Below are 26,147 nucleotides of genomic sequence, written 5' to 3'. Positions count from 1 at the left end.
TTATTGATAGCAAGTAAGGTAGTGGTTGTAATAGTTGTGTTTAGGTATGGGGAAGGGTTAAGGGATCTAGAATATGTGCTTTATAAGTTCTATTAAACAGTCAATACGCTAGTACTGTGCATGCTTATGAGCAACAAGTCAATAGTGAATAGTGTTCCCTAATCTAAAAGTGTTAGCGTTTTTTAAAGAAAGCAAAGGTGAAATAAAAGCCAAATGTCCCCATATATTACGCTAAACATCTGCTGTTCTGGCTCAAATCATATTCATACATCATGCTATGTGGACAGATTACTATCTGATTCAAATTATCAAACTGTACATTTCAACATATTGCTACACTGAAAAAAAATATTCATTGAATTTACTTTTTTTTTTTTTTTTTTAAGGTAAGTGGCTGCAAATCAATTTATTTTAGCTACATTTAAATACAGTTTGCTGTTAGTCAACTAAATTTGTTTATTTAAATGTCACTAAAATAAATTTATTTAAAAAAAAAGTATAATTTTTTTCAGTGTACAGTAACTGAAATTAATTGTTGTTGTTATTATTATTACTATTATTTATTTAAATTTTTTTCAGGAAGTTAGCAAAAAAAATAATGTTTTATTGAGCAGCTTATTGACGTCTGCCATGAATAAAGCAGAAGCTTTCACAGCTCACGCGGATCGCTCCATAGGAAGGGTTATGAAGTCACTCCGCTGGGAAACATTAGTGATGGCACGGTATGAAGATGAACAGCATCTTCTGCTCCGCTACACCACACCCACACAACAGCACATACTAATAACCCATAATGCACACGCTAGTCGAGAACAAGATCTGGAGCCATGCGTCATGTGGACCGTGTGAAGGTAACTCCCAGCCGCTGTCACTCACCAGTAGAGTTTGGATCGCTCCACCAGAGCATACGTGTCTCCATCACCGATGAACGCTCGGCAGCTCAGGCAGGTGAAGCATTCTGGGTGATACTTCTGCTCTCCGGCGACCTGCAGCACACAAACACTGAGATCAGAGCCGGTTCATCTGCAGCATCACACACACTGTCAGAGCGCTTGCTGAGAGACAGTGTGTCCACAACACATTCACACACATTATTGGATGAATCCATTCGTTCGTTCTGTTCTAGCTGTAGGTTCATCAGACCCGTCAGTGATGGACCAGCCAGAGAAACTGAGAGAAAATGACTTTTAATAACTTCTGAATGATTGTGCATGTCACAGTAATCAGAGAAAGACTCATTACACTGACATTAATCTATTCATCGAGCAGCTGTTTAACACATCAGCGATACACGCAGCAGCACACGCTCCCATCACAGCCACCAAACACACAGACGTCTCTTCATGCTCATTACACCGAACTTTCATTTGCATTGATTTCCATATAAAAGAAGAGAGACATTCGAGACACAGAGAGTCCAGCCTCAAACTAGCTGAAGGTGATCTAACAATGACAGTCTAGTTTATCTACACAAATGCTTTAGCGATCATAAAACTGAGAAAGAATGGCAGAAAGTCAGACAGACTCGTCCTTGTTTCCATACAATGAGCGCAAAATGTACTATTAAATGATAATAACTTCAATAATGTTATATAAACATTATATCAAGTGTCTTTTCTCTCCATCAAGTCAGCAATGACAAACTACATCTATTCTTTGATATTTTGCAATGCAATGATGTTTAGAGATGTTTAAAGCTGACTTATGGGATCAAATTATTTTGAGAAATGTCATTACACAACCATATTGTAAGACCACCTTTTGACTAAGGCTTCTCATGCAACAGCTTTCTGGTGTTTTTTTGTTGTTTTGTTTTTTTCAAATATGAAGCATCACAATGAATGCAATGACATGATCTTAGATGCATACTCAATTGTTTAACAGAGTTTGTCCGTTTCTTGGGCTTGAAGCCTGACTGAAGTGTGAATGACGCCGGGGGAAGTGTGACGGATCCTCCAGTGACGTGACTGTTTGCCCACCGCTTCTCACTTCTGTGCTTCACAGACTCTCAGCCGACACGGAAAACAGAGGCGACAGACCACCAACACACACCTGAACCACGTCTGAAACACACAACACTGCTCCACCGTTTCCAGTCAACCGATACCCACACAACTACACAAAACCCATCCGTAGAGTCATCTCTTCCGTCTTTATTTGGCCCTCTAACTTTAGCACGTTCTAATTTTATTCTTTAAAAAAAAACTTGCCCCATTTAGACTTAAAAACTTAACACTAGCTTCTCTAATCTTTTTGTATTCTATCTATTTGTTTTCGTTTTATTTATTATACAATAAATGAAAAAACAAGCCTCTAACACTAGCTTCTCTATTCTTTTTCTATTCTATCAGTTTTCTTTTTATTTATTATATAATTAAAAACACCTTGCTACGTGTACTGTGTTAAGCTAACCGAGACTTGTTATAACACTTGCATGTTGTTGCTCTTTTGTTGGTTTTGATTGCTTCTATTGTCCTCATTTGTAAGTCTCTTTGGTTAAAAGCGTCTGCTAAATAACTAAATGTAAATGTAGAGTCCCTCATTAACTTGCTGTGTAAAATAAGACTTGAACATAAACAGCTGCCCGACATTGACTTTTGATTCAGTTATTTTCTAAATAAATCAGCAAAAATCCCCCATCTCCCCCGCGCTGTTCTTGGGAAAGCAGCACAGCTTTCATGTAAGGAAAGTTTCTAGAAGATTCCGGTGCATGTGATCACCAGGAGGTCTTCTGTTGTGTCACTGAGGGACGATTCGAGCTGTGGTTAAGCTGCACTAACAGACAGGTTGACTCATCCTTTATGTTACTGTATGCTTGTTAACAACTGGGCTGAAATGACACATGTGGGAAGAGTGATTTCAAAAGTGATATTTAAAATGAGAAAGACTGGAATTCACCACCTTAAGCTCACAATCACTTCCCTTTGGCAGCTGTTCATCTATTCAGCGACACAGCTTCATTAACGACGAGCTCAAGGTGAAACTGCTCTGAGGAAACCTGGCACGCTCACAAACCCTCCGAGCATCCTACTGTCAGAGAGGAACGCTCCTCCTGCTGCTGTAACACAACCACGCGTGACTGACGTGAACGACAACGAAGGCGCACCGCTCTGAAAACTGCACTTGACCTTACACAGAACACACTATTAAACCGACTGTACTTCACATTCATCACACAGATGATAATAAAGCACTGAACCTGTTAAACCTACTGTATGTCTGTCCTCCTCGCAGCCTTGTGTTAAACAGCATCCCACTGAATATGGTGTCTACCCTGCACGATATTATGGTGAATAAACAACATAGAACAGCACTAAAAGAGCTCCTGCAGTGAATCGCGTGCCGCTCTAGCAGTGCTAAAGTCATGGGTTTGATGCTGAACTGATGTTTTCTGAGTCTGTGCTAAGCTAGGATGAGTGACACACAAACACTGCGACGTGACCCGGTTAACTAGTCAAGGATGTGATCCAAAGATGAAGGTCTCAAACTAATCCACTGCCGTATCTAAAAACATAGACAATTATTATTAAGAATTAGAAGACTTTATGAATGTTCCCATTTCATATGATGTCAGAAGACAGAACGAATCTAACAGAAAATAAAGCGAGAATGATCATTTGATCCGAGTGTGATCTGATGAAGAATAAACCAGGTGGACATCCAGCTTCAAGCCTAATGAATTAAAATGAAATGAAGTCAAGAGGGAGAACTATAAAAGGAAATTGCCAAGCTGCATCTTCTCATCCAAACACATGCTTGAATGTTATGATGTTTGTTAAATCCATCAGCATCAGAGTCGAACTGAATGATCATATAATGAAACGTGAAGACCGCGCTGTCACCGTGTGTGAACTCCCATCTGCTTACCTTCTTCTCTCTCTTCCAGAGTCTCAGACAGCAGAAGCCCCAGTAAAACACATCTCCGAACATGACCACCAGCTACAGATCATTCTAGCGAACGCGGCACAGAAACAAAACACAGCTAGAGCGCTGGAGCTCGAGGCACACGGCCAGCGCTGAGCTCATCCCGGAAAGATCTATGTCACTCCCTCTGTCTCTCTCTGAGCGGGTGACTTCATCACTTCCTCCACACACACACACACACACCTCCCCCACTCAACCCAGCCCTCCTTCCGACACACACAACCTCTCCGAGGAGCTTCAGCTGCGAAAGCTCGAGTCATCTGTAGTGCCTTCATCAAAACCCTTAGTATTTGATGTCACTGATCTGGTAAAGCTTGACTGATGAAAAAAAACCTGCACCCTGAAATACCCAGCCAATCAGACCGGTCTCAGTCAGATCCCAGCATTTCTGTGTGTACAAAATACTTCAGGACTGTGGGTCGAGACTCGGCTGCTCCAGACCAAACAATGAGGAGGAACAGGTCCGATAACAGACAGACCCTCATTCTGTAAAATATTACAGCAACACTAACGTTCCCAGGAATCAAGATATTCTCATCAATGGCTCCGTGATAAGACGTGAAGCTAGTGGAATGAGGAAACACATACTACAGATGACTGAAGTTAGTCATGGCAGTGAAACTAGCATCAGCTGTGGATGGGAGTCTGCTGTAAATAAAGGCGGATCTGGACAGACCTTCAGTGAGCTCACAGAACCACTGATAATATCGAGCAAAGGCTGATGGGATAGTGCCTTTGGACGGCTCTGAATCAGGCGCAGGCCTGTTGTGTGTCAGCGGTGAGAGGAGGGATTTCCACAGAATGACCTTGAGAAGATCGGCTCATGTGGGATGCGTCTCGGAGTCATGCGTAGGGAGTGAGAGTGATTTCATTACAGAACCTCCCTCGGCGTACTCGCACAGAAAGAGACTATAACCCAGGGGTCTGTCTTGTGAAGCAGGCTAGCTTTTAACCCAAATCAACCTCGTAAGTGAATGATCTGAAACGCTCTTCATGGGCAGAAACTCCATTAATGGTCACTCAGCCACGCCACACACACAGCACGAGAGTCTGGACTAACACTCACAGCAGATCTCTCTGTCTGACGTTAGCATGTTGCTAAAAATGCAATATGTTTGTAGGCACAAACACATAAGAAACAAGAGTTGGCTGAAATTGTCAGTTTGTAATTACATTAAATTCTGAAACGTGTTGATAAGAATAGTTAATTAAATATATTAATAAATCAACATTAATGGAAACTCAGACAACCAGCTCGGATAAAAAGTTTTTTGTGACCTATGCTGCAATGCATTCTGGGATTGCCTTCTCCATGAAGGAAACTCACAATGCTGCCTCAGAGTCTGATCAAATGTGTTTTGTTTTAAGGCACTATGATGTTGTTGCCCAATGTTATTTGACCACTGCACAATAAAAAATAAGCAGTTTACATGCACATCCTTGGATCGCCACCTCAACGCAGTGACCATGGGATCAGAGTCTGGAGCTTTAGCTCCCGTTAGGGGCTTTCTGCAGGTGATTTACTGGCAATGCACAAATTAAAGAATAACATCTCATTTCCATAATGATCAACGTGATCTACCAAGCGCAGCGTAAATTAGCGAAAGGATATGTTCGGATTCAGATAATGTGTTCTTGTGGCATTCCAAATAAATTAATACATGTGGAAAAAATCCTCTCCGTTCTAGCACGCGCTCTCTGTTCTCTGCGGTGCCGCTCCTAGCAACAACAAATGCAGTCATTTCAAGCGCAAAATAGTTTACATGCTTTTTTGGGCGTTAAATAATGGCACAAATACCAGTAATCTGACGAGTGCAAACGTTAGCAAATCGCATTGCGTTTTACGTTTTTGCTTTTTAAATCACATTGATTTTAATACAAACCCGATTCCAAAAAAGTTGGGACACTGTACTAATTGTGAATAAAAAAGGAATGCAATAATTTATAAATCTCATAAACTTGTATTTTATTCACAATAGAATATAGATAACATATCAAATGTTGAAAGTGAGACATTTTGAAATGTCATGCCAAATATTGGCTCATTTTGGATTTCATGAGAGCTACACATTCCAAAAAAGTTGGGACAGGTAGCAATAAGAGGCCGGAAAAGTTAAATGTACATATAAGGAACAGCTGGAGGACCAATTTGCAACTTATTAGGTCAATTGGCAACATGATTGGGTATAAAAAGAGCCTCTCAGAGTGGCAGTGTCTCTCAGAAGTCAAGATGGGAAGAGGATCACCAATTCCCCCAATGCTGCGGCGAAAAATAGTGGAGCAATATCAGAAAGGAGTTTCTCAGAGAAAAATTGCAAAGAGTTTGAAGTTATCATCATCTACAGTGCATAATATCATCCAAAGATTCAGAGAATCTGGAACAATCTCTGTGCGTAAGGGTCAAGGCCGGAAAACCATACTGGATGCCCGTGATCTTCGGGCCCTTAGACGGCACTGCATCACATACAGGAATGCTACTGTAATGGAAATCACAACATGGGCTCAGGAATACTTCCAGAAAACATTGTCGGTGAACACAATCCACCGTGCCATTCGCTGTTGCCGGCTAAAACTCTATAGGTCAAAAAAGAAGCCATATCTAAACATGATCCAGAAGCGCAGGCGTTTTCTCTGGGCCAAGGCTCATTTAAAATGGACTGTGGTCAGACGAATCAAAATTTGAAGTTCTTTTTGGAAAACTGGGACGCCATGTCATCCGGACTAAAGAGGACAAGGACAACCCAAGTTGTTATCAGCGCTCAGTTCAGAAGCCTGCATCTCTGATGGTATGGGGTTGCATGAGTGCGTGTGGCATGGGCAGCTTACACATCTGGAAAGGCACCATCAATGCTGAAAGGTATATCCAAGTTCTAGAACAACATATGCTCCCATCCAGACGTCGTCTCTTTCAGGGAAGACCTTGCATTTTCCAACATGACAATGCCAGACCACATACTGCATCAATTACAACATCATGGCTGCGTAGAAGAAGGATCCGGGGACTGAAATGGCCAGCCTGCAGTCCAGATCTTTCACCCATAGAAAACATTTGGCGCATCATAAAGAAGACAAAGAAGACCTAAAACAGTTGAGCAAGTAGAAGCATGTATTAGACAAGAATATGACAACATTCCTATTCCTAAACTTGAGCAGCTTGTCTCCTCAGTCCCCAGACGTTTGCAGACCGTTATAAAAAGAAGAGGGGATGCCACACAGCGGTAAACATGGCCTTGTCCCAACTTTTTTGAGATGTGTTGATGCCATGAAATTTAAAATCAACTTATTTTTCCCTTAAAATGATACATTTTGTCAGTTTAAACATTTGATATGTCATCTATGTTGTATTCTGAATAAAATATTGAAATTTGAAACTTCCACATCATTGCATTCTGTTTTTATTCACAATTTGTACAGTGTCCCAACTTTTTTGGAATCGGGTTTGTACTCTCCTCCCATAAATTTTGCGTTTGAAAGGGAAACTCCAACAAATGCTTATTCAATAAGGTCAGGTGCAAAAATAACTGCGTCCATGCCTTTTCAGCGCTAATTCTTCACTGCGCGTCTTTAGTAAATCCTGACAGTACTATTTTAACACCAAAAGTCGGTGGTTTGTGATGGCACAAGCTGTTAGTAATCTGGCGTAGAGAGTACAGTTTTTTTTTTTCCCTCCAAATATCAGTACGATTGCTAATGTGATATAGATTTTATAAAACAGTCCAATAAACAAGTTAGTATTAATTGACTTTAATTTTTAACACAAGTTCCTGTTTCTGCTCTATTTTGTCAATGGAAATAGTTCCAAACAAAGCCACAGCAGAACTGTTTTGCATCTCTAAGCAACACACACTGAATCAATCAGCCATGTGAACGAATCAATGACTCGCTCATTCAGTGATCTGCCACCACCTGCTGTCGATTTTACGTTTACATTTATAGTATATTTTCCCTTTTTTCCCCCAAAACATTTCAAATATCACTATTGAATAAAATACCAGCACAATAACAAGCTCAGCAAAAAAATCGTCTAATTATCGTTATCAATAAAATTCCAGAAAATATTGCAATATAGCAGAATCTAGCAGAAGTGGGACTAAAAAACATCGATGCTTTGCAGACTTCTACTGCAGGGGATAACATATTTAATTTCACGCAGTCCAGTGTTGATCATTGTGCCACTGCAACATTTAAAATACTTTTTACCATACATTTCCTATTTACTATTTTGAGTTTTATAGCCTCATTTCTGTTTCTATGAAATGAAGCATGCCGTATACCAAGGTCTACATTATTTTTATTTAAGCATCACTTCTCAAATTCTAAACTGCTAATAAGTCCCGTTTGTGGCTTGATGCTCTTGCTCTGCTGAGCAGAATCTTCCACTTGTTCTTCGCAGTAGCTAAAGCACAGCATACAGACCTGACCTTCATCTGCAGATGGGTCCTCAGAGGCTGCAGCATCCAGCCCCCTGATGAAGATGTGTGTCTGTCAATCACAAGCAGGAAGTGCATGCTGAGCCATCTTTAATTCACTTATGCCGAGCTCGGGGAGTTTGATTATTGGGCTGCACTGCCTGAGGCGGTCTGTGTGTCACTAAATCACTCAGTGGGTGAGCAACGCAGATGCAGCCAGCACTGCGGTCAAAGCAGACCAGACGTTTATATACAAAAACACAGACCACAGACTTCCATCTGCTTTATAGTTCCATTAGAAGCACACTGACAGCGAGAAACTATTTGAGCGAAACCAAACTGGTTAAACTTTGGTTTTCTCGACTCTCTTCACAGAGCAAGGGTCACTGTCCCACCGAGCAACAGAGGAAGCATGCTGTGAGAGAGCAGTGTGAGTGAAACGTAACAGATGCGTGAGAGGTTTTATCTTTCCCGCGAGTCGTCCTTTATAAGCCAAGTGTGTGGGCCTATAAATCCAGCAGAGAGTCAGCGTTGATGAGAGATCGCGGACATACTGACAGACAGACCGGGGAGTGTTGTACATTTAGATTTAACATCTTTAAGCTGTTTTGCATTTGTGTCGCAGACATTGATGCAGTACTCTCATAGTCATCTGTCACATGAAGAGCGCTGTTGTCACAAAATTACTACTCACACGGTTATAGAATGCTTTGCATTCAATTTCTGTGGTTATCATATGTACATGTTTGAAATACAAACAAATAAAAAAGAAAAACAAACAATCGTCTCATTTTGTGTAACTTTTCAGGCTCTAAAATAAGTTGTGATCAACTTTGATCAACACCAAGATAGAACTGAAGTAAGTAAAACTAGGTCAAGGTTCAGTCGGAATGAACACTTTCTTGAGAATAAACTATATGAATCTGTCACCATCACCCTCAGGAGGAAATGCTGGTCATGTCATCATTTCATATTTGCTGAAAAAAATAGTAACGTTCATTCTCATACACAGTTTCTTTTTAAAAAACAACAGAGACAGGTTTGAATTCATACAAAATTGCATACTATTTAAGGAATGCTGCTGCTGCTGCTGCTAAAAAAAAAAAAAAAAACACAACATGATGTACAGCAACTATATGAAAAGTTGCAAATGTCGTTAAATATAAAATAACCTGGCAGGTTTTTTAAGTCTTAAAACATCAATATACTTTGACACATTTTGAGTACGGGAACCAAACTGCAACATCTGTGAAACGTTTTGATTACATTGTAAAATTATATGATTCGTGAATGCAAATGAAAGTTTTAAAACTTAATGAAAACGCAAATGTAAACAGACCAGATGACACCTTGCATTAAGATCCAGATATGATATGCCAAGACTGGATGCAAAAGAGTTAACATGTGAAGATTCAGGCACAATGAAGGAATTCAAACAGTCATAAATGATTCAAATAATTCTTGTCAAATAAACAGCTCTCGCTCTTGTAGAAACACTAAATAATACAGTCAGCAGCGAATGCATTAAAACAAGAGGCCACACAAACGCTCCCTTCATGAACACTGCGTCTGAATTATAGATAGCAGCTCTTTCATGAACACACACAGGAGCGCTGTTGATTTGCTCACGAGTGATACGGCAGCAGTGACTGTGTGAATGGAGAATCGCTGGAGAATGGTGTAACTGGAGCGGCTGTGAGAAACTGCAGGACAGACGGATGGACAGCAGGACTGTGGGGTGAGGAGAGATGGCAGAGATTGGGTTTCGGACGGTTTGGACTCACCATGATGAGTCCGGTGGTGATGGGCTCCGAGCAGCCATGACACAGCTCCCCGAATTTAGCCCAGTAGTCCTTCTTACAGAAGAGCCGGTTGTCCTTCTCATAGTACCAGTGTGAGAGAGACGCGCCGCACTCACAGCACCTGCAGATCAAACACAAGGGCAAAGCTCAGCATTCTGATCAAACTCATGCACTGAAGAGGTTCTGAGGTTTGCTTAGCAACAGCCTCATTTAAATAGAATTAGCTAGGTAGAATAGGAGAGGTTGTGAATACAGTTATGATACACAACAGATTCACAATACAGCACAGCCTCAAGAGCTCAAATGGTTACTTCTGTTTATAAATATTAAGGACTCCAATTGTCATGGAAGCATTATGCGAATTAAATCGATTGGTGTTGTTCTGACGATAGTAGGTGTAGTGGTCTGATTGAAAGGTAATAGTTGGGTGCTGCACTCTGACATACACAGCACTGTTACTGATGGATCCACAGCCACAAATATCTGTCTAATACTCAAACAACGCAGAACATGCTGATACATAGTAACATGTTTGAGCAGAGCTGACAGGAGACGGAGCAAATACATTGAGAAACCTAAACACACCAGCATCAGCATGATGTCAGATCATCCATCATGCGTGTGTGTGTGTATGTGTGTGTGTGTGTGTGTGTGTGTGTGTCATAACAGCAGCCAGACGCTGATGCCTCACTGTCCTCTGTGTGTGTGAGGATTGATCTGATGAGAGCCAGAGGGAGTCCAGCTCATTAATGACCATCTGCCGCTCAATGACCCCTGAGCCTCCATCACAACCTTTGGACAGAGACCAAACACCTGACCGTGTTTGCCACACTATTACAAAAAAGTGCTGAGTGAGCTGTGAACAGAGTTACATTTTAAATTTGTGTAATTTGTTTACAGTTACTAATGTCAATAAAATGATGTTACTTAAGTTACAAATGCAGTGTTAAAAATATGAAGTAAAAATCATGTTTTGCGCGTCAATATGCCCTTTAATAAATCACCGGAGAATGCAAGCCAAAATGCAGATGAGTCCTACAACATTTAGATGCAATGAAATGTTGCCTATCATATTTGAAAATGTTGCACTCGATTTCACACATTTTAGTTTGGCATTATAGTTTGGGAAAAGTTCAACAAGTGAATGTGTATAAGTTTATGTCACAGTAACACTAATATTAGTAAAAATAAATGACTCATCAGAATGAGATCCTCCGCTGGATTAAGCCGCGTCGCATCGTATTCTTCTTCTGAGGTAAATTCAAGGTTTATTCCTCACAGCGCGTCTTCTTCCAAAAACTAAAAGTAGCCGAGATGAACTTGATGAATCGTTCTTTGTTTACCGAGGTGATGTGGACGCTCACATATTCGTGCTTGGTTTCGCGTGGATGATTATCTTATAGCGCGTGATGTGGGTGACCATATTTTTCGACATGACTTACTTAATTTAAAAATAGACACTTCAAGCTTTCTTTGGATATGTTTCTCATGTCATTTTCGTTCATTTTAGTGACTTGTTTCAGGAAGATATTCACGGAGACTGAGAATGCAGAAAGCGCACCCCTATTTGTTTTCTTTATTTTACAAAACCCCCCAAAAAAGTTTTGTTGATATTGCGAGTGTATACAAATAATACTTATGTAATTTTTCAGTCAATATTAAATGAATGAAAGAACTACGAGTTTCACTTTGTAGTGAATTTTTTTAGGTTTGATAACTTTGAAAGTAAAGTAATTAGTAATCTGATTACTTTTTAAATGTAATCAGTAATGTAATCAAATGACACTTTTAAAGAAGCAATAAGTAATTTGTAGTGGATTACTTCTTTTGAGTAACTTACCCAACACTGGCTGTGAATCAGTACAACTACTAGATCTAGTGGAGAGTATTTAATCATGTTCATAAATCTTCCGATCACAGTGAAGAGGAGGCTTTACTTTCTCACATACATACCACAGGACCTGAATGAGAACACGGCCAGTTAAAGCAAGGCAAGAGAGAAAAGTTATCCACCAGATCTCAACACTGAACTATGACGCATTACAGAAGTGTGTTTATATAATATTTTATAATAATACAACGCCTATGCACTTGCAGGTGTTTTTACCCAAAGAGAATGAAGTGTTGAGTATTTGCTGTAGCTCCTCTAACCCTACAGACAGACGAATCAATGACAATAAACAAGAAACCTGTAAAAATTAATCTCTTCCTCTGTGCTTTTTATTGTCTTATGTCTCTATTGGCTTGCACTACTCTCTGAATGATTCTGAAACTCTTTACCGCTAGCACTTATTGCCTCCTTAAAATGAATCACTTGTTGTATTCCTGATTCCTCAAGACACTTTGGATAAAAGCATCTGATAAATGAAAACATGTAAAAGCAAATGCATTTGAGCTCATATTTAGCCTTTTTTATGCTACCCCCCTTCATTACCGTAAACTGAACTTGAAGCGTCACTCTATTGATGTGCGACGGGGAAATGCATTTGTCCTGATAACAATGGCTCTATAGACCGGTGAGTAACCAGGTTAAATGCTTTAGTAAACTAATTCCTGTTCACAGGGCGAGGGCTGATATAAGTGGCCTCACTGAATGCAAAAAAAGCGGATTATTTTTAGAAAGAAGGAAGAACTGCAGCATTCCTATTGTACTGAAGTGGGAATGCTGATGTGTGCCGTAACGCACCTGTCATTAGGGTGAGAAGCAGCATGTTTCTGCATGCTTATAATTCTTTACAATAGCAGATGCAGTGCTGATAATAACAGCGAGAGTTTGACGAACCACACGGCTACAGATATAGAACGTGTCAGAGCAGTCAAACCCCAGCCGCTCTGAGCATCACAACACTTCACACATCATCTTCAGAAACTCTGGCCACAATGCTGAAGCGCTGCTGTGTGCTTGTTCAATATAAGCCAAGGCCCAAATCTGCAGTGTGATCGCGCAGAAAAGGTCTGGAGCACAAATGTTGTGGGTCATAGTTTAATGCTTGGTGTTCAGGTTTGATCGAATCACTAAGCAACAGTAAAAGTCATGCTTCCCTCGGCAGACGCCTGAATGAGAGCGAAGTGTTTGTCAATGAAGGCCTCTCCATTAGACAGATGAGAACAGGAAAGCGATTGGCCAGGCAGACGCAGGGGCATGTTGGGTAATCCATGCCCTGATCCCCAGGGCTCTGTTATCAGCGCTAATGATGAAAGCGGAGACGGAGCGGATGCCGTGAATCGCTCCTCGATCTGTCTGGCTTCAGCGTCTCAGATCTCTCAACAGAGCTGGCCTCTATCGCTTCATTACAGCACATCTCCTACATCCAGCGCCCATCAACTGATCCGGGTCAGAGCGCCAAAAACACATGACATCGGCCCCATCCCAGAGGATTTCTGTCACAGCTCACCAGATCTAACAGCATCTGCAGTTAAGCTTCATATCAATTTGTCTCTGAATGAAAATGTCACTGGATGAAAATATTAGCAGCACAATAACTGACGTCACTGGTTATTACTGGGCTCTTTTCCTCATCTTGGAGAAACAGCTTGTTGTGGAATCTGTATTTTCCAGTTGGTTCTCATTTGTGTTTCTTCAGATTAAAACGTCTGCTCAAAGACTACATGTAGCACCACGCTTGAGGACATGACAGTACCATGGTAACAATGTCATGTTAACACAATGTTAAGTTTTTAAGTACATGTTCACAGCACATTAGTGTGTGAGGAAAAACAACAAACAGAAGCAGTGCTGTCCGCAGGCGTTTCCTCGACATCAACACAACCAGGAATATCTCTGATAAAATGCCATTCAAAATGGAAATCTAACATATTCATGTTTTGTTTGTTTACATTGTATAACTTATAGCAATCGAGTTGTCTTCAATCATTAGCCAAATTAATGAACTGTAGTTTAAAGCAAATGAATACATTCATGTGAAGCCAACAGACTTGTCATTTATGAATGTTCTTCATTTGAAAACATCTGTCAATGTGTTTTGCTTATTGGTGCTGCTGCTGTTATAAAAATCTATGCTTTTATTACCGTGTTATAAAGATGAAATTGAACAAGAAGTAAAACATGAAATACATATTTGTTATTGGACATATAAACACAAGTAATCTGCTTTGGTTTTAAATAAAAAAAATCAATATTGATTGATTTCTACACATAATCCTTTTGTTAGGGTCAGGAATATGGACATGATTAATAATATGTGTTTAATTCCACGGGCCTCTTTAACAGTTACCATAGTAAGCAAAGTTAAGAATGATAACTATAAAGATAGCGATATTAGCGTCCGCACCAGCGAACAATATTGTCTGTTTATTGATGAAGCGCACGCTCGTCTGCTGCTTTAAATTCTCCAGCTCGTGACAGCAGGATTGATTGGCTGTCAATATTTTTATCGTTCATCAGCTGGAAAAAAATAGTTCTGAAAGTGATTCCAACGATATCGTTATCATCATAGCTGTAGTGGGGACTCTGTTATTCTTTAATATTGAGAACGATTTTTAGAACTATATCTTTATCGTTATTGTTCTTGGTGTGAACAGGGCTTAAACCATAAATCAACAAATACCAATCCTAACAAGCCTATGAGAGTGTTTCTGTCATTTTATTTTCTTCCTGTGATGACAGCGGTGAATAATGTCCAGGTCCAGTCACAGTGACCGCAGCTCCTGCAGTGTTTATGTGTAACTGTGGTAACGTTGAGTAAAGAGAGAAAGGCTAAGATAAAGATAAACGGTGGTTTCCTCATTCCTTCACACTCGAACGTGGCGGCAGCAGGTTTATAGCTGCACTCGAGCTTCACAGCTCTGTAAGGGAATGATGTCGCATCACCTTCAGTGTTTCTCCGTCAACACACACTGATGACGATCCCTCAGTGAGAGCAGCAGCTGCGCTGGGTCTCAGTTTCACTCGGACTCACCAGGCTCTCTATTCGTCATAAAAGCTCACACATTTACAGTAAGTGCTCCACAAAACAACCAGATTCTGACTTTCCCTGAAGACCAGCTGAGTGATGTGGGTGATCAGCGGGTACAGGTATGTGTGGTTAAGCCAGTTTTCATCATCCAGCGGGTGAAATCGGGTCTGATCACTGGTTGAGGACTGAGGACGGACTGAACTCCTGTGAGAGTTTAACATCAGTGAGTACGAGGAACAGTAAGAGCGATACTACAAATGACATCTTCAGAAAATGTTCATTTGTGACCCTGGAGCACAAAACCAGTCTCAAGTCGCTGGGGTATATTTATAGCAAAAGCCAAAAACATTGTATGGGTCAAAATTATTGATTTTTCTTTTATTCCAAAAATCATTAGGATATTAAGTAAAGATCATGTTCCATGAAGATATTTTGTAAATGTCCTACTGACTCCTACTGTAAATATATCAAAACTTAATTTTTGATTAGTAATATGCATTGCTAAGAACTTCATTTGGACAACTTTAAAGGCGATTTTCTCAATATTTCGATTTTTTTGCTCCCTCAGATTCCAGATTTTCCTATCCTAACAAACCATATAACAACGGAAAGCTTATTTATTTATTCAGCTTTCAGATGATGTTTAAATCTCAATTTTGAAAAATTGACCCTTATGACTGGTTTTGTGATCCAGGGTCACATTGTATTAGAATGAAAGTGTGCCTCAACACTGCGAGTCTATAAAACAAACCCAGTCATTCCTGACATGCCTAAAACACCTCTAAAAACACAAAGAGACAAAACAGCTAGAACTCACTATCGGACACGATTACAGATTCATAAATCACACAAGTCCTATAAAAACACTGATTTGGACGATAAAATTATGGATCTAAGTAATTCTGTGTGCTTCTTACATGCTCAGGGTGTCATACACAAATTGAAAAGAAGCATCTAAAGTTTAAAACTTTACATCATATTACAAAATGTTTCTCTATTGAGGGGAAAAAAGGACAATGTAAATAAAATGCCAATTTGTAAAAATATATAAAGAAAGATGTTAACACTGATATCAAATTCAAACAAAAACTCTAATAAATGTACTTGACATGATATAATTAAATAAATATAATTTTCTTATTTTTCATTTATACACTGGAATATTATTATTGAAATTAATATTGTGTATTGAATCATCATATTTTTAATCATATTCCGAGCCTTGTCATGCTGCTGGATGCTAGTAATATAAGTTGTATTAGTAATATTCTAATTAGTTTTAATGAAAAGAATATTCTGAGTGAAAGAAATGTGAACACGATGCTAGAGATTTATGTCTTTTATTATTGAAATGTGATGGGATATAAAAGACTGATCGAGTCATAAGCAGTTATCATCTGTCTAATTAGTGATCAATGGCAGAATGATCTTAAAGAATCCCGGGAGACTCGTGAGGAAACGGTTCTTTTATACTCCACTGCTCTCTACAGACGAGCACACTGCTTCCTCCGATGACATCATGAGTGTGAGCTGTGATGTCATGGTGGGGGCGGAGCCTCTGGAGCAGCAGGGGAGACACACACAAGGCTGGCTGTGACTCAAATCCAAGGGTAACAGTGCAGATCACTGCGTGCTTTTGCTTGACATGGAAACAGAACCATGTGCTAATGCAATCTAGTGAAAGAGCACATTTTTTGTAACTTGATGGGTATAAACCAGATGTTCAGATTCTTCTGATTCTTCTGCATCATAAAGCTTCACTACAAGAGCAGAGCATGTTTGGTGGTTTGGCTGTTGTTTTCTCATGTTGTGTGCTGATCTCGGTGTCTCTTTAACAGCTTTAGACGTGTTTTGCATTTCGGGGGTGTCTTGTGGGAATGGTTTTGCATGCCAGCGCTTTCTTTGTGCTTACTAAGCCCTTCCCAGAATGCACTGCTCCGGTTCTCATTCTGTCAGTCTGGAGGAAGAATGAAGTGCCCTCACAAGTTCAGCTAAGATCTGGATGTGATCCCACTGAAGACAAACGAAGCTCAGGAGCACTTAACTGAGGAGGGTAACAGAGTCATCTGAGAGATTCTAACCAGTTTATCAGCGGGTACGACACATCAGCCGCCGCCACAAAACAGGCCTTTACTTAGAAACTCTGTTTCCGAGAGATCTACGCTGTGATGAGACTACACTACACAGAGCGCTCCGGCTCCATCACATCTCTGCTCGTGGTTCCAGTGTAGACTGATGTTATACAGCGCAGACGTCTTGATGATCGCTGGCTTTCAGTGCAGACGTGGTGTGACGTAACAATTAAACAAACTAACTAATACACAAACCAGTGGTGTTTCTGTGAAGTGTGAAGCAGAGCATCAAGACATGCAAGCGCTGTCATCACTTCATCACAGCACACATCAGACGCCGGTTCTGTAGGACACGCAGTGTCGCCAACTTACTAATGTTTTAGAGTACCCTAGCAACTTTTTCTTTCAAAAGCACCTAGCAACAAATTTAGAATTTTTAAATTGAACTTTTAGCAACTTTTGATAAGTGACTCAGACAATAAAAAAAGCACACATTTTCCATCCAAATTACACAAAAAGAGGAAACCACAGACGCCTAGCAGCACACGCATCAGGTGAATTCAGTTAGCTGCTGTTTGCAACTGTTCAATTTAATAATAATAATTTAATAAGTGAATAATTGAATAATTGTTAGTAGCTTGTACCTGCGATTGTTGATCAGTTAGCATACTGTAAGAAAAACGGAAAAGATACTAGTAATTTTCCAGGACATTATCCATTGTAACCCTGTAACCCGAAAACACAATGCATGATTTAAAATGCAGGTAAAAAACCAATACGGGAAATTATTTCATATTAACATAGTAGATTGTGCCCTATACTGCTTAAAGCATAACTGTTCAGTTTACTAGCTATTAAAATACTTAAATTGTAATCAATCAAAAATGTGCAAGTGTTCAATAATTCAATGTATTTAAAAAATACAGTTATTTATATTTTAATATTATATTATGCATATTATTTTATAATGACCTCATGTTAGCATGGGAAATTAATAATCTTAATAATAATGTCAAAAGGCTATTCTTTGCATAGTTTAAAATGGTTGAGATTGCAACAAGCACTCAGTGTATTACAAACTTCAGCCCTCACACATCTGAACACACACAGACACAGTGAGAAAACGGAGTCGCCTGCTCTCCGTCACACACACACACACACACACACACACCTTATCCACAACTTGTGCTGTCAAACCAGCCTCTGTACTTAATATACATTTTTAAAGCAGATTTCAAAATGAATACTGTATGTATCTATCCTTGCATATTACAATATGATGATGCCTAAATTCACTTGTAGCATGTAAAACAATGTTAGTATTTAGTAAATGTCATCAGTATTCATGAGTTACTGCTCATAATACGAAAGTCTCCTCGTAAACTCATCAGCTTATGCCAGAATGTCAGCACATTCCTACAACGCACAACCCTGAGACGCCTGAAATAAAGTGGTCCAGATGTCGACAGGACTGTAAGCGAGCGCTGATGCTGCATGACAGAAAGCAAACACTGACCGTTGACAGAACTGTATAAAAAACCACACATGGGTTAATCGCACACAACCACATCCACATCCAACTGAAACACTGTTTGCTGGAAAAAAACAGAAGTGAAGCTACAGGAAACGCACGCCCTTCTTAACGGTTCACAAACCACTCCAACAGAAAGATTCACTAACAACGACTGACACAGTATGCTGTAACACAAATAATAGATCATTATTTAAAGAATTCCCCCCGACAGCAGGAACTTGCTACAGCTGTGGGTGCGTGTGAGGGGCTTACGCTGTGCTTGCGACGCGGCGGTAGCGCCGGCTCCTGCAGATCATCTGCATCTTCTGCTGCGCTGCTGGAGGGTCACTCATCACTCCGCTCATCTCTACAGCGAACCACACGACTCTGCGTGTGAGAGAGAGAGCACTTCCTGTGACCCCATGACCCCAGCTCTCTCCGCCCTTGCCTTGCACTTCCTGTCTGACTGACACTCGCCAAGATCACAACTTTATGGGACAGTTGTTTTGTTTGTTTAGTTTAGTTTAGTTTTGTGTTTTTTTGTTTTGTTTAATGTTTTGTGTTGTTTAGTTTAGTTTCGTGTTTTGTTTTGTTTAGTTTAGTTTAGTGTTTTGTTTTGTTTAGTTTTGTGTTTTGTTTAGTGTTTTGTTTTGTGTTGTTTAGTGTTTTGTTTAGTTTTGTGTTTTGTTTAGTTTAGTGTTTTGTTTAGTCTTGTGTTTAGTTTAGTTTAGTGTTTTGTTTTGTTTAGTTTTGTGTTTTGTTTAGTGTTTTTTGTTTTGTGTTGTTTAGTGTTTTGTTTAGTTTTGTGTTTTGTTTAGTGTTTTTTGTTTTGTGTTGTTTAGTGTTTTGTTTAGTCTTGTGTTTAGTTTAGTTTAGTGTTTTGTTTTGTTTTGTTTTGTTTAGTGTTTAGTTTAGTTTAGTTTAGTTTAGTGTTTTGTTTAGTGTTTTGTTTTGTTTAGTTTAGTTTTGTGTTTTGTTTAGTTTTGTTTTGTGTTGTTTAGTTTAGTTTTGTGTTTAGTTTAGTGTTTTGTTTAGTGTTTTGTTTTGTTTAGTGTTTTTTGTTTTGTTTTGTTTTGTTTAGTCTTGTGTTTAGTTTAGTTTAGTGTTTTGTTTTGTTTTGTTTAGTTTTGTGTTTTGTTTAGTTTTGTTTAGTTTAGTTTTGTGTTTAGTTTTTTAGTGTACCACTGACATATATATATATATATTTTTTTTTTTTATTTGTAGAATGATAATACTGTATTTTGTGAACATATATCCTGATATTAGATGAAGATGGCATTCTTTGAAGGTCCTTACAGTGCCAAGACTTCGCAGGTATTTGTATGTATTTTAAGTTCAGTGTTTTTCCACCACACGTACATTTACTTACATGTGCGCAGAAACTGAAACACATAATATTTATGCATTGAATGCATCTAAAACATAATTAATTTGTGTATGAACAAATGTACAGATGTACAAATCAGTGGTGTAGTCCCAAAAAAAACATTCCTACAGAGTTGTATAAGACTCAACCAAATTATTTCAGCTAATTCAAAGAACCTTACAGCCAACCTGAGCGATAAATTAGGATAAAAATACTTTTACTTTTAGTCTGTCTGTTATTTTTTCTTGATACTGCTTATATTTTTGAGAAATGAGTCAGGTTTAGAGATATCTACAGCATATAATGCTATAGCAGAACTACAGCTATTGTCACTGTACACTTCACAGTTTGTGTCCGATACGCTTTTAGTCATCTGCTTATGTTTTGGTTTGGTGATTTATCTATAAAATTGTAAAAATGTAACTTTATTATTGATGATATTAATGATAGGATTCCTACATATTTTACGTTTCTACAGCTTTTAAATAACTACTGATGTTTGTTTTAAAATATAAAAACACCACTGCATCAGCAAAATATCAGCCGAATGACATACTTTACATAAACACAGTACAAGCAGTTTTACAAAGAAAGCACTTGATAAAAAGAAGTATGTTATTTTTAAAAGATAAAGCGACAGATATACTGTTCAAAAAGTTGTCTGCTGTAATAAACGTGTTAGTGTGATGAACTACACCTGCGGTTAGTCTGCTAGCTTACTGAGGGGAACCAACTTCATACTTCCACTAAAATCATCAAAACACTGTTTTAATGCAGTATCAGTCACATGGTTTTAAGTGTGGGTAAAGTATACAAACACTTTTAACTGTGTATCAACAAACCGTGGTCCTACCATACGCCAGTGTTATTTTACCATGGTACTGCCACAGAACGATATTTACTACTGTACAACTGTTGTTGTGGTTATTCAGTCAAACTCATCCTACCTTCTTCTGCGATGCTGGAACGCCATCAGAGATGTTTTGTGTGGATGAATCAAACTGATCTTTCTGAACACAGTGAAATCCAGCCTGGCTGCTGAAGGAGATGTGTGCGAATGACAGTGAGTTCCTCACACGGGTTTCATCTGATCTGACCTGCACTGAAACACAAAGCACCCGCCTGTACTTCCCCTGAGATCAGCTGTTAGCATCTGCTAGGAATCAAGCCTCAGCTCACCTCACCAGAGAGAAAACTGTACTAACACTTGACTACTGACTACTGAATTTGAATCAAATCTCTTGCTGAATCAAATGTGATGAGAAAGACAGGCAGGGCGGCACAAACATAAATGGGTCAAAGACATTTACATTTACTCCGCATCAAAATAAATTTTACAAAAGTGATTTTATATACATAGAAAGCACATTAAATGCAAATAAAGTGTCTACTTTTAAACTTTCAAATAAGTTTTGGAAGAATAAAATGTCAAAAGGTGGGTGAAATAATGTTCCATTGTGTAATGTTCTGAACTGTACGCATTAAAAATATATAAAAGAATTAAGTGAACATACTAAATTCAACTGCGTTTTAAAGGAGTAAACAACGGCCAAAACAGTGGCAAAGTTTAAAAATGTAAAATTACAAGTATTATTTGGGGTAAACTAATAGTCTTTTAATATCTCTCATACTGATTCTTGTGGTAAATATGCCTGACAAGATTGTTACACTGAATGACATTTTAGTGGCTGTTTTCTGTAAATCATGGTAAAAAAAGTATATTTATTTTTTGCTCAGAAAAAAATAAAAAGAATTAAACAGGACACTTTCTAATGTACTGAAAAACAACAACAACGATTCAAAGCTGTATGACACTCATTGTTTTGATGCTTGACGATGCTTTTCGTCTTTGACCCAAATACAGCTCCTGGGGCCAGCAGTGCAGTCCATCTGACCAGTGAAGGACTGGTGTGAGCAGATTCTTTTTAATCCATCTTAAAAGCCAAAAAACAAGCTTTGAACTCATGATGAATTCATCTGAATCGATCTAAGGACTCAATCTGTCATTCTTGACTTACTTCCATCATCATCTATGATGGCTTTAGGGTTTCAGTCCTGAAGCTTTATTTTTTGGGCAGCAGATGTTCTCCATGCAGCGTGGGGCCGCACACATCCAGGAGAAACATCTCCTCAAAACAAACTTCGATTGATGGATCGGCAGTAATGGGGTCTCTGATATTCTCACGCCACTTTCCCAGCAGCGCAGATGCAAAACTCAATTCATTTACATGCTGTTTTTAACTATACCACTTACCACAGAGCAGCATTACAAAGCAGATTTGGGCTGAAATCCCTTTTGGGAACAAAAACAAGGCAACGACGGCAGAGAAAAACTCCCCGAAAGTAAGAAAGAAAGCTCAGGAGGAAGCAGGGCTCCAAGGGAAAGCCGCTGCCCTGCGTTTGGCAAGAAACATCATTATGTCATTGGAAAACACGAAGCATTCTAGCTGTAATGCGTTTCGCAACTACAGCATGTGGAGCTGATTTAAGGTGAGAGGTTATTGCTGGAAATAATGAACTGGACTGGACCGGTGTAATTATTGGGGAGAAATGACACCGTGTGTAGTACAGACGCTCTAATAAAGTCAGCTATGAGATTGTATTACTGGTGTTGGCTAAGTCCAGCATCATTATCACTATTGCTCATGCTAGGGTTAGTGATCTGAACAAAACTTAAATCCTGAGACGCTTTTGATCAGTCAGCAAACACCCAATATCCCATCAATAATATAAAATCCCCTAGTAACTACTCAGAATGCTTATATTATCATTTAAGTTATAATGTATAAGTGATCTGTTGTTTGGATGAAGATGATCTGCTGCTGCATCGTGATGGACGCTGTATTCAGCTGTGTCACTTTGGTAACACTTTAGAATAGGGAACACTTATTCACTATTAACAGTGACTTTTCCCTCAATAAAATCCTAATTTGCTGCTTATTAATAGTTAGTGCGGTAGTTGTTAAGTTTAGGTGTTGGGTAGGATTAGGGACGTAGAACAAGGTCATGTAGAATAATGCATTAATATGTGCTTAATTACTACTAATAAATGGCTAATATTCTAGTAATATGCATGCTAATAAGCAACTAGTTAAGAGACCTTAAAATAAAGTGTTACCCCCACTTTTTCTAGTTTCTCATGTGAAGTGGAGTGCTTTCGGCCCCTGCTGAGAGTTCGGGAACACAGCATTCTGCTTCAGAGCTACTTTCCCATGAAATTAAAGCTCCATTTATGTCTTCCAAGGAAAACTGTGTCCCCCCCAAGGGACAACTAACAGCCCTGCAAATAAACCAGAACACAAAGCTGTTTTCTACAAGCATTCTTCACTCGCTGTCACTCGCGTCTGTCTGGACAGCAGTGGACGATGAATTCTTCAACTGGTCACATTGCTTTAGTCTACAGGCTGCTTTCAATGACAGCCTTCATCCCTTACACGACTTAAAACCCCACCAGAACTATATCTCAGAGCAGTTAAACCAAAAAACTGAACTGATATTTAAAGTGAGAACTGAAACAGCAAAGCAAAGACTAAATCCATTTTTGTATATATTTCCTGTGCAGGTACTTAAATACACCTCATCAAGGTTTGGCTCAGGTATAAGCTACTTATGTCACAGACGGGAACAGAGCGACCTCTTTACTCAACCTCCGCCTCTCTCCGCTCACGGCTGAGGCGACAGATGTGAAAACTGCATCTCCAAAAATCCACATTCCTCTTTCCTCGGACCTGATGTCCTTGCCAAATGTCCTCCGTCTCGGCACAAAGACAGTTCTCTATCGTGCCAATTTCCAAACCCAGTGGAAATGCTTTTGCTGACTCAGCAGAACAAGGGATGTGCCAGATAAAACACTGCAGCAGGTTATTCTGCCCCGCAGGATGGATGTGTCTCTGGAACTAAACTGTTTTATTAGTTCATGTTCTCTATATCTTATACTGCTTTACCAACCCCTCACCATTAACCACCTCAAATCTGAGGGAAACGTCACATCCTGAAAGATGCTGTTCAAGCCCTTAAGTCCATCCCTAAAATCTGACAAACAGAAATGTTTTTCCAGGACTAAGAAGGAGTTAGAAGCCACCGTGCAGGTTTCTCTTTGTGAGGTTTGGTCAGCAGTGACTGAAACGCAGCTTTACACACGACTGCAGTCTGCATGGAGAGGATCTTCAGACTCCAGGAGCTTCAAACACCTGGTTGCTGCTCAGCAGTGGCTTTTTTTCAGCTGCTATTACAATACAGTTCATTTGTTTGACAAAAACTTTCCTTAATAAATCTTTATCTGACCAAGATCTCCTGTGCTCTGAGTCACTCACAAATCTTTTGACAGTTCAATCATTTCTATTTGCTTTTCGCGAAGTATTGTTTGTTTTGATGCCTCTCGCAAGACATTGCATTGTTTCATACTTTTCACCTTCAGAAAGATCTTTCTTCCTCACCATATTTCATGAGAACTGTGACTTGCTTAATAATGATGAACAACCTCTTTAAGCAGGGTTTCCATTTACCTGAGAAGACCTGGCCAACTATTGAACAAACCTGTCTGAGATTGAGACCAGTTAACTACAAAGATGTGAAAAACAACACAAACTAAAATCTGACTCTTTATTGTACCAAAATCCTACTGATATATCACTTGCATAATAATTTGGAACGCAGTGTAGTTGACAGTCACAGGAGCGAGTCGTCAGTAGATCATCTGTTAGCTATGGAACAACATTCATGTCAAAGAAATCCCCAACCCTAATATCAACAAAAATATTCACGAGCCTCCAGGCTTAACTCTCACTGGCGGTGGGCGATATACCGCTAGACACGATTAACCGGGAGAGATTTTGTGCTGCGTCCCAGTTCACATACTATCCATCCTAAATAGTATTCGAAAATAGAATTAGTCTGTCCCCAATCATAGTATGTTATACTATATAATCAATTTATAAATAATCAATGTCTAACCTGATTAAAAAATATTTATTTAATGTTATGCGCGTTATATTTCATCTGCAGCAACATTGTGAACTTTAATGATATGTTTAGTCATTAACTATTAACTCTAATAATAAAAAAAACAAAACAAAAAAACAAACAATATACAGCAGGTAAAATAAGTATTGAATACGTCACCATTTTCTCAGTAAATATATTTCTAAAGGTGCTGTTGACTGTCAATGTCAGTAACAACCCAAGTATTCCATGCATACAAAGAAAACAAAACAAAAAAGTTCAGAAATTAAAGTTATGTGTAATAGAATGGAATCCTCTAACAATATATTGCTTAACAGATCAAGCGCTTTTGCCGCTCAGAAATGTTCACGCAATCATGCTGCGCATATCAGAAGTTCGGTTAGTGCTCACACTACCTGCATCCCGCGCCCGAGCCCAGCTGAACCGCGCTCTGGCCCACCTCTTCCAACGAGCCTGGGACGATCACACTAGTCAAACGAACCGGGCTTTGGGGGTCCAACGTGCTCGGCACGGTTAAGATTGCCAAGTGTGAGTACACCCTTATTCTCCCGCATCCCGCACACACGAGTCTCCACCCGCCCGCACGCGCCCATCAGGTGTTGTCCTGCGCAAATAGCTTTGGTTTTATATTTCATTTGATTACATTAATGTTTAAGTTGAGATTTAGAAGAAATGTTTTAACTGCTACTATGTAAAACTGCTGTTAAAAAAAAAACTTGTTTAAAGTGTTTGCAAATCAAATGTTATTGTTCTTTTGTTCATATAACAGTACTTTTAAATAAAAAAAAGAGCGAAATACACTACTTTTGAATTCATTATTGAATTTTGTGCATAATGCGATTAATCATGATTAATCACAGAAAAATCATGCGATTAATCTTAATTAAAATTTTAAATAATTTTTCAGCATATATATATATATATATATATATATATATATATATATATATATATATATATATATATATATATATATATAAATTGGAACAGTGAAGACAAAATTGTTCTGTTGGCTGTGGAGTGAAGACATTTGCAAATATGATGAAAAGATGAATATGAGACAAAACTACAGAATGCCACATTTTATTATTAGCCGTTTCAACACACACATGTTTTACCAAATAAAAAGAACAGCACTTTTAGAGTTCATCTCACTCATTGATGTGAGCATAAGTATTGGGAC

At 39.0% G+C, this 26,147-nt stretch overlaps 1 protein-coding gene and 1 long non-coding RNA gene across 5 annotated transcripts in view; one reads left to right on the top strand and one right to left on the bottom strand.

Annotated features, from left to right (window-relative positions):
* The window catches only part of limk1a (LIM domain kinase 1a), a 62,468-nt gene that overhangs the window by 16,146 nt on the left and 20,175 nt on the right, over positions 1–26,147 (bottom strand). The window contains exons 2-4 of one of the 4 annotated variants that reach the window (XM_058799560.1): positions 20,950–21,104; positions 10,118–10,256; positions 877–986 (exon numbers count right to left, since the gene is read on the bottom strand). In XM_058799560.1, the coding sequence (XP_058655543.1) occupies positions 877–986; positions 10,118–10,256; positions 20,950–20,975 (275 nt within the window). In that variant the 5' untranslated portion in view covers positions 20,976–21,104. Of the gene's footprint in view, positions 1–876; positions 987–3,867; positions 4,113–10,117; positions 10,257–18,909; positions 19,239–20,949; positions 21,105–26,147 lie in introns of those variants that run through there. The other 3 variants (XM_058799559.1, XM_058799558.1, XM_058799561.1) reach the window with 3 other exon arrangements.
* Positions 21,117–24,291, top strand: LOC131554308 (uncharacterized). The gene is made up of 2 exons (XR_009274366.1): positions 21,117–22,492; positions 23,565–24,291. It is a non-coding gene; the product is annotated as an uncharacterized LOC131554308 (long non-coding RNA).

This window comes from Onychostoma macrolepis, chromosome 15, assembly GCF_012432095.1.
Source record: "Onychostoma macrolepis isolate SWU-2019 chromosome 15, ASM1243209v1, whole genome shotgun sequence".
NCBI classification, from domain to species: domain Eukaryota; kingdom Metazoa; phylum Chordata; class Actinopteri; order Cypriniformes; family Cyprinidae; genus Onychostoma; species Onychostoma macrolepis.
Note: the sequence above shows the minus strand (reverse complement) of the source record. Positions and strands in the feature narration are given on the sequence as shown.